The sequence below is a fragment of the Gracilinanus agilis genome, chromosome 6 (genome assembly GCF_016433145.1).
Source record: "Gracilinanus agilis isolate LMUSP501 chromosome 6, AgileGrace, whole genome shotgun sequence".
In the NCBI taxonomy this organism is placed as follows: domain Eukaryota; kingdom Metazoa; phylum Chordata; class Mammalia; order Didelphimorphia; family Didelphidae; genus Gracilinanus; species Gracilinanus agilis.
Genome location: NC_058135.1, coordinates 62,719,936 through 62,729,758, shown reverse-complemented (window position 1 = coordinate 62,729,758; position 9,823 = coordinate 62,719,936). Strand labels below are relative to the sequence as shown.

The 9,823-nt window shown below is 49.0% G+C and overlaps 1 protein-coding gene across 1 annotated transcript; it reads left to right on the top strand.

The window, feature by feature from the left end:
• Nucleotides 1–3,842: 3,842 nt before the first annotated feature.
• NEUROG2 (neurogenin 2) lies at nt 3,843–4,733 on the top strand. Its single transcript, XM_044682294.1, has one exon. The coding sequence runs from the start codon at nt 3,843–3,845 to the stop codon at nt 4,731–4,733; it is 891 nt and encodes a 296-aa protein (XP_044538229.1).
• The last annotated feature ends 5,090 nt before the right edge of the window (nt 4,734–9,823 follow it).

Here is a 9,823-nt window from a genome sequence, read left to right as displayed (position 1 = left end):
GACTATTTCCAAGACCCAGCACTTTTTAGAGCATTTTCCCACCTTGACTATATTTCCAAAAGAGATACCAAATACCACTTTTCTTTGTCTTTTACGCCATTTGGTGAATTTGTTTTTCTTTACGATCAGCTCCCCTGAGTAGATATGATAGCTAGCCACAATGCACATTTATTTCCATTGTTTAGTTCTCTTAGAATAAAGACATAGCTTTGCCCTTCCTCAATAATTTTTCTGTTTCGACTTGGATCTCTTGGCCTTAGCTTTTTCTTTCTCATCCTTTGTTTCTGGGGCCCAGAGTATGTGCGTGTGGTGGGTGAGGGGAGTTTGACTGTCACTGAAAATGTCAAGCAGAAGTGTACCAAAGATCCAGAACCTTTCATACCATCTGATCTTTAGATTCACTAAACATTTAACTTCTGCCATGAGCCCTCCTTGATTTAGATTTGACCACACCATGGCTATTGGCATAGTGGAAGAAGAGAAGGGAACTGAGAGGGAGGAAAGAGAGTAAGAAAGATGAGAAAAGGAGAGAAAGCTTAGCTCTGAAATAGCCCTTCATTTTCAAAGAACAATATCGAGGCTGTTTAGGGACAGGGTGAAGAAAAGGGGACCAATCCCCCATCTAAATGAAAGAGATTATAAAAGAGATTCAGTGAAACATGTGAAACATGCCCCAATCAGCATGCGGGAGCACACGCACACACACATATCTCTTCCCTAGACCCTGCTCATCTAACTGGACCTTAATCAACTCACTTCTCACTTTTCCACTCTGGAACTCTGTGGGCCTCAGTTTACTCCCTGTGTTAAACGAAGAGGATAAAGTAGATAACTGCAGGTGGAAAACAACAACAACAACACCTTTCCTACCAATGGGGGCTAAAAGGTGTTGTTAATATGATTTGCGAAAAAATTTAATGAAGGAGATTCTCTTGAAGTACTGAAAGCTCCACTTTGTAAATGTTTTATTTTCTTAGTACAATAATCCCCTTTCCTATCCACTGACCCAAGGATTCCTATTTTTTTAAAAATCCTATAGTTAAATAATTTATTTTAAGATCACAAACAAAAAACTCCCATACCCCTACGACCTTTTCTGCTTATTTCCCTTCTCTAAAGCAAGACTTCGATATCCCAAGTGTGTGTTCCTATGTGTAGGGGGAGGGAGGAGAGAGAGAGAGACAGAAACAGAGACAGACAGACAGACAGACAGACAGACAAAGACAGAGACAGAGACAGAGACAGAGAGAAAGCTAGCTAGCTGATAAGGCTACCAGGGGAACCACCTCCTGTACGTCTTTGCCCATCCCTCACCTCCCCAAAACAAAAACACGCAAGCAAAACCTCTCCCACTTGGGAAAAAGGACTTAACACCTAACTGTTGGGTCAAAACAAAACTCCCTTTCCAAAGTGAATAGCAAAGGAGAGTTTCCCTGTCTACAAGGGTCCGGAAAGTACATGCTCCCTCCAAATGTGTATGCAAGAGGTTTGGGCAAAGAATCTGAAAACTGGGTAAGGAGTGCATTCGCTTTCAAATGATTGAGACCTGACAGAGGAGGCAAAGTCTGAGTTTGAAATAGAGCAAGCTTTCTATTTCAACTCATTGAAAAGCTGGGTCGACAGGTACCACATACCTATCCAAGGTCTCTGCGACACTGAGGAGCCATTTGAGAGGCAAAAACGACCATTGGCCACACCTGTGAAACATGCCCCAATCAGCATGCGCACACACGCACACACACATATCTCTTCCCTAGACCCTGCTCATCTAACTGGACCTTAATCAACTCACTTCTCACTTTTCCACTCTGGAACTCTGTGGGCCTCAGTTTACTCCCTGTGTTAAATGAAGAGGATAAAGTAGATAACGTCTACTTTATTATATTTATATTATATATAGAACATTGTTTTATAGCATATCTTTTAGAATTACTTCTACTCCCTAAAGTCCTTCCCTTCCTTTTATTCCCCACTCCCAAAAGATTCTGAAGGGAGTCTTCACCACTCCCATCTCTGTTCACATCATCACCGATAGCTACTCGCCTTCCAGCTCCTCCTCTTTAAATACAGCTTTGCAAAAATAAAACGAAAAAGAAATATTCTGTGGCCCCAAGGCCCACACTAATTTCACTAAGATTCTGACCCCCATTAACTAATTCTTCATCTCCCTTTGCAGGGGAAGAGAGGAGAGAGGACTGAATGAGTGAAGGCGGGGTGGGAGTCTGTGGGCTCACGCATGCACGGCCGCTTGCTCACTCCGGGATGGGGAGGATGTGGGAGAGGGTGGGGGTGCGTGCTTCGCGGTGTCCCCTTTTTCCCCACGCCCCCCACTCCCACCCCCCTCAGACTCTAATGAGGCTGCTGAAAGGGAGCGGGCTCCGGTGCGCGTGGCTTGCCGAACTCCCAGAGTCCGGGGTGCACTGATTGGCCAGCTGCGCCTCGCGACCACCATTCATTAATAAATTAGCGGCACGCTCCAGCCGAGCGCGAGCCACCAATCACAAAGCGGAGCGGCGGCGGCGGCGACAACAGCAGCTTTAGCCGCCGCAGCAGCCGCCGCAGCTTGGGCAGCCTGGGCTGCAGCTCCCAGCTCCGACCGGAGCTTTAGAACCACTTTATGCTGATTAGATAAAGAGGAGGGGGGAAGAAGGGGAGGGGGAGGATGGATGGATGGCAGCCTAGGGGAGGGGGGAAGGGGCTAAGAAAAAGAAAGAAATGAGTGATGATAATGCAATGAAAAGAATAAACCCGGGGAGGGAAGAGGGGGAGAGGGAGGAGGAGGAGGACAGGGGGTGGGGGATCTGGGGGGCCCCGGGGGCAGATTTGATTGTTTTCTTGGTAGTATATAAGGGGTTTTAAGGAGAGTCGTGTGCCAGACACACAGCCATTGAACCACAAGCAGCTTCATTTTAACTGGAGTGGCGAGGAGTCGCGTGCCAGGAGTTGCACCACCGGGGACTGACTGACAGACAGACACGCAACATCACCAAAACACACAAGACCAAGGGAGCAGCCGCCGCCAAGGGCCCTCGCATCGACTCTTGGCAAAGGGGCTCTTGGGGAGGAGCTCCCCGGGACAAGCTCAGCAACAGCAGCACGCGGTCGCTCTCCAGGTGGCGAGCACAGTTCTGCCGCTCCAGGACGCCGGAGAAGCTCAGGGCACAGGCAAAACAGCCCAAACCAGAGCGAGCGATTGATTATAAGGCGCAATTAAAGCGAGCCGAGTAAGTTTCAAGGCTGATGCAGCCTTTAGAGCGCTCTTCTTCTTTCCCTTATTTCCCCATACCTTGTATGATCGTTATTTAACCCCTGTGGTCGCTTTGTCTGCTGCCTTTAGCCTCTGAGATGTTCAGACTCCGGGGACCGCCGGGGAACTTTCCCGTGCAATCAAATTGCGCTCCAAGGGTGTACGGGTGGGTGAGAAGACATAGCCTACTCAGCAGTGCAAGAATAGGGTGCAGTAGGGGGCTGAACACAGTCGCACGGGGGCGCAAAGAGGCGAGGTGTGTGAGCCCAGAAAAGCAATCGATTAAACCTTCCCCCGAAGGTGCAGTCGACGGAAGGAGCAAAGACTATTGGGCTCTCCAGGAGGGCCGGGGTGGGTTTTAAGAATCTCTCTCTCTGTCTCTCTGTCTCTGTCTCTGTCTTTCTCGCTCTCTCTCTTTCTCCCCCTATCCCTCTCTGTCTCTAGACTTTCAAAGAAAGTCCTTTCAGCTGGTCAAAGCAACTGTCATTTCAATTCGAAGCTACGTGCAGCCAAAGATTACATGTCGTTACTGAGTTGATCTGTATTTCTGCCCTTTCCTGCCAGTTCGGTGCCTTCCCTTCGCTCGCGGGCAGAAATGTTCGTCAAATCCGAAACCTTGGAGCTGAAAGAAGAGGAGGACATGCTGGTGCTCTTGGGCTCGTCCTCCCCTTCCTCGTCTTCCCTGACCCCGCTAACTTCCAGCTCGGAGGAAGAGGAGGAGGATGACTTGGACGCACCTTCCCGAGGGCGGCGGCCTCGGTTGGCTGAAGCCGAGCAAGCATCGGGAGGGGGAATCGGCGGAGACGGAGGGGGCGGCGGCGGAGGCGGCGGGGCAGAAGTTTGCAAGCCAGCCGCTCGCCTCCTGAGCCTGTCTCATGAGTGCAAGCGCCGGCCGAGCCGGGCCCGAGGGAGCTCCCGGGGCGCCAAGACGGCGGAGACGGTTCAGAGGATCAAAAAGACGCGGAGGCTCAAGGCCAACAACCGCGAGCGTAATCGGATGCACAACCTGAACGCGGCGCTGGACGCGCTGCGCGAGGTGCTGCCCACGTTCCCCGAGGACGCCAAGCTCACCAAGATCGAGACTCTGCGCTTCGCCCACAACTATATCTGGGCCCTCACCGAGACCCTGCGGCTGGCTGACCACTGTGGGGCCGGGGGCGTGGGCGGCGGCGCTGGCGGCCTGCCCGGGGCGCTCTTTTCTGACGCCGCTGCTGCAGCCGCGTTGCTGAGCCCCGGGGGAGCGAGCGCGGTCCTGAGCAGCTGCGGCGCAGACAGCCCCTCGCCAGCCTCCACTTGGAGCTGCAGCGACAGCCCGGCGTCCGCGTCTCGCACGCCCTCCAGTTCCACCTCCCCCTATAGCTGCACTTTATCGCCCGCCAGCCCGGCCAGCTCCGGAGGCGGCTCCGACTTGGACTACTGGCAGCCCCCGCCCCCAGACAAACATCGTTACGCACCTCTGCACCCCATAGCCAGGGACTGTATGTAACACCACGGCTGTCCACGCTGCGCCCTGCGGCCCCCTCCCCCATACACACACCTTCAGTCATCCCCTGTTCCCCCCACACCCGCTCATCAGCTCACTTGACAGTCTAGTTGTATGTAACATGGTTGCAAAGTCCTTTGGTTGAGTTTGCTCTGGGTTTCCTTCTTCCGAGCGGATTCCTGGGTAACTTGGGGGTGGGGGGTAAGGAAAAGGGTGGTGGTGACGGTGGTGCAAGAAGGGGCTCTGCCTCGGAGAGGTGTGTTCGAATTCCGCATTGTTCCTGATTCAGTCACTAAAGACCACACTGCGCGGCGGAGGCGCGGGCGGGGGCGGAGGGAACCAGCCAGCCTACCCAACCAACGGACTCGCCCCTCCCCTCCCCCTTTCTCTTTTGGTCTCAGCCATGTGAACCTCGGAGGGGGAACGCAACTGGTTCGTGTGATCTTGTCACCTTTGGATCTCCATAAAGATGTTAATGTCGACTAGAAAGAAATGTGTCTTAGCATCTGAATGATATGACCGGTAACAATATTATCCACCGATTTGCAATGGCTGGAGCATCTGCTTTCTTCCCATTGCTGCCCGCAGCCTGTGGGAATTTCACCTGTCAAACCAAACTTTCCCTCTCTGCTGTGCACTTTGCTCAGTTTCCCAGATTTGTCACAATGCCCTTTGTCCAGCCCTTCTCTTTCCTTTTTCTTCTCCATTTTGCCATCTGTCTCTTATGATTTATAAGGGGAAAAGGTTGTTTTGTTAGAGGGCCAGGTTAGAAGTCATTGTATAATTTGTAGGCTTTGTAATGATTGAATGCAAGCGTGGAAATTTAGGCTGAACTCTCTATCAAAAGGAAAAAATGTGGAGGAAAAGGGGAAAAATCGGGAGGGAGGGTTGCTTCATGCATTATTTATCTCGACCTTGTGGGGGAGGAGGAACTCCCCCATTCTTTCAAGAGATTAAAAATAAATCAACAGACTGAAAACCTAAGCAGACACGGAGCATTACCGCGACCAGCCACACACGTGGTCCCTTCTATTTATTATAAAGAAAGATTTCGTGGGAAAAGTATGTATTTTTTGTATATTTTACAGAGTTTATTCTAGTATGTATTTACAGCCCGAAGAATAAGGGGGAAAACTTCTTGTGACTAAAATATAAATAAAGTCTAATTTTCATAAGTTTTGTGTGGTAATATGTTTTGGCCACTAGGGTTTTTAGTCACAGATTGAGCTGTGTGTTGGGAATGGTTGAAGCTTAGATTTTGAAAGTGTTGCCCTTGTGGATCGCTGACATCATTCCCAAGGAGAGTACCATAAGGAGGTACAGATGTGTAATTACAACACCACAAGACTGGGGGGGGGGGGGAGGGAACAAAAACAAATCAAAAGGAAAAAGGAACCAGCTGAGAAAGAACCAGGGCAATATGAGGTGCTCTCCTTTGCAAGTGCAAACTTAAACATATTTTTTAAAAAATCAATTTCTGCTCCATTAAAGTCACTAAATGAAATGGAAACTACAATCTTAGTAGTGACATGTTCCGAAGTTCATTTTATATGGTTAAAAAAAATGAAAGCAGAGAAATCAAGATTTCACGCTAGAGTGAAAGGACCATTGGGTTGGGGAGTCAGGAGAAGACTTGAGTCCTAGTCACAGCTCTGCCACCAAGTATAATGATGTTGTAAGTCACAAGGACATGTTTCCTCATCTGAAGAAAAAGTGTGTCCTATTAGTTGATCTCTGAGGACCTTTCAAGTCCTAATATTCCAATAATCTAAACAATCTGTTAGATATACGTATACATGATCTGTGGAAAGTTATTTCAGATAGTCCATTTTTAACCTTCAAGCTGGACAAAGCAAGTAAATAGCAGGGGTCCAAGGAAGGGGGAGGGATAAGAAGCAGTTGGTACATGTATACGTCAGTTTTCCAATCTGAGAACAATCCATTTTTGTAAACAGAAAGCAAGCTAATCTCTAAACCACCTCTCTTCTCCACTTTCTCCCCCTCCTCACCCCACATAGTCAGTTCCACGTCTCTGATCTATGTAAAGGATTAAGCATCCTCAAGCTTGGGAAGGTCTGGGACTGGGAGATGTTCAAGTTTATATTACAAGTCTTTTGAGTACCTTAATGCAGCTAGAGAAGATTATGTTTTAGTTGAGATTGACTTGTGCTTTGTATCTCAGGTTTTTGAAGCACTCCCTCTCATCTACTGATGTAATTATTATTGTTTTTCAACAACCACCATCATCATCCTCAACCCCTAATTCCACCATCTTCTTCCCTCCCACCCCCATCATCACCAGCATTATAATTTCTGCTTCTCATCTAGGTCAAATCCTGTGCTTTTATAGATGAAATGATAATCTAGTTTCATGGAGGAGAATTTACTTTTAAACCATTCTGTGTCTGATCAGCGAAAAGTGCAATTGGTGTAACTGTAGCTCTTCCACTTCTAAGATTCCATGCCCAATTCTTCATGACCCCATTTGGGGTCTTCTTAGCAAAGATAATGATTGCTTTGCCATTCCCTTCTTCATCAAAGGAAATTTCAGGCAATCAGGGTTAAGTGACTTGCCCAGAGTCACACAGCTAGTAAATATCTGAGGTCAAAATTGAACTCAAGTCTTCCCCACTCCAAGCCCAGCTTGCTATCCACTGAGCCACCTAGCTGCCTCCATCCATGATGCTGTGTTGCTCAGCTATTGCCGGTTAAACCATTATCAGCAAGAAAGTGTTGTTTCCTCAAAACTTTCCTAGAGTCCTGAATCGAATGGAATCTACTCTCCCCACCACTTCCAAATGATAGTATTGAGGAACAGTAATCCATAGGTATTGATGTCCACAGAGAAGTTTCCACTTATTATTTATTATGCCCACCAGTGATAATGAGTATAAACGATCATTCTATTAGGACACCCCTAAAGACTGGGAAGGAGCAGTTTTAGTTTTGACAGACCTGTAATTGGACAGCTCAAGGACAGCCCACTTCTTGACTCAATTGGATTTTTTTTTCCAGTTAGGTTAGGTCCTATCAGGTAGGGAAGTGCCTACAAATAGCCTTCCCTAAAGACTGAGTCAAAGAACTGTGTAATAACCATCATTTTCCTCCAGTTTGCTATTGCTAGCTTAGTTCTGTCGATTTTACCCATCCTGCCCCTAAATAGCTCCATTTGGGTAGGAGTTATGCACTTAGTTCTTGCATCTCTCTCTCTCTCAGCCTGCTCTTCCCTACCTGTTTACACAAAGCTGCCAGAATCACACAGAGGGGAGTAATCATTATTTCACAAGAACTGTTTTCTCCACAATGCTTGCCTTCCATTTCTATTCCTTTCTTTTCTAAAACAAAACTAGAGACCCAGACTCTCACCCCAAAGTGAACTGGAATAGCCAAAGTCTGGTAGTAAGGAACTAAAGTCTCTTTTCCATTCTGCTCTCAGGTCTCATGGAGAAGGTGCCTAGCCTCCTAGCCTGGCTATGGACGAAGGACAAGGGCTTTGAAGATATGTCAGCGGCTTCCCATCACGTCCCTCCCCTTATCACTTCCTGGACCTCTGTGTCATCACCAGAAAAATTGGGGAGGAGTTAGACCAGAGAACCTCAGGATCCTTTTAGATCTAAGATCCCATGACTCTAGGACCCCAAACTTGAATTAAATGTGGCATGTCCTTTGAGCTCCTTGCAAATATATTAGGTACTAAAAGAATGTTTGTTAAATAGAATTGGGTGGCTCAGCCACAGAAGGCTTACCAAATCTTCCTTTCAATGCCAATTTAGAGAATATAGGGGAGAATTCAAGGACTAATCCTATACTTGGGTCTTGGGAAAGACCACAGCAGATCCCTAAATTAAGGAACTTAGAAGAGACTTAACTATTTGAGAAGAAGGTGCTTCCCACCCCCCACCCCCACCTTTTCCCCCCTTAATGCCAGGTCCTCTTCTCCCTCATTTCAAGACCCACATCATCCTAAGACCTTGCATCCCACCAGTTCTGCATAAGTCTTGCATCCTGTGTGCCCCAAAGAGCCGTCTGGAGCCTTTTGTGGTTCTCCCTTAGAGGGCTACAAATCCTTTGCGTGTTGAGTTGGAGCAAAGGGGGAGCAGGAAACTTGGAACAGGCCCTAGGTTGGCTGTGGGCAGGAGGAGCCAGAGAGTGATGAAGTTGCCAGTCTTGCCCATCCCTCAGGAATCTCCCAGCCTGCTTCTCTGCATCTTTGTCTCAGGGGTCCTCGACCAAGGGTTGAAGGGTGACTTCAGGCGCTGTCTGATCCAGAGATCACTGAGGCTGCTGGGTGACAGGAAGGAAAGGGGGTAAAGAGTCACAGTTAAACCGACCCCTGGCTGGCTTTCTAAGAGTCTGGCCAGTGATCTGCTCCTGATCTCCCAGAAAGAACCTCTTCCCATCCTTGGTCTCCCTAGAAGCCCAGGCTCGCGTTCCATTCTCCTGCAGGCTCTCAACAAAGCCCACTGAGCCGGACAGGACGCCTCCAGCCTCTAATTGGCTGACTCCGGGCACATCCAGCCCTCCCACCACCACTCTGTACCCTCCCGACCTCTCTGCCCCACTAGCCTCACCCCGAGAGGCGGAAAGCAGCCCAGAGCAGCCTTAGCTCTCGAGACACTACTCAGTACCCTAGTCCCGGCTGCTCCCAGCCTCCCCGTTAGTCTTCTCTGGCTCTGTCTACCCCAGGCCTGGCTCACTCCCCACTTCCTCCCCCCGCCTAGTACCCCCTCCCCCTCCCCCCCATTTATTATACAGCCCGGAGCAGGTTGTGACTCCTGGGCACAGACACCTGGAAACTATTAAAAAGCGCCGCCTCCCTTCCCCCTTCCTCCCAGACCCAGTCCTTTCCCTCTCTCTCCCCCAGGCCCTCAGGCCCCCTGGACTCCCCTGCCTAGCTTCTGAATGCATTGATTAAATAAAAAAAATAAAAAAAAAAAAAACAGGCCCTTAGTGAGTCTGGCCAATGCGAGGCGATCCTGTCTGTGAGCGTGAAAGCCTTGGCCCCGGAATCCGCCCAAGAAAACGTGTGAAAAGAGAATTAGTGAAATTAGGTTAGACCAATAAAACGTGCTGGCCCCCTTCTGCCCCCCCCC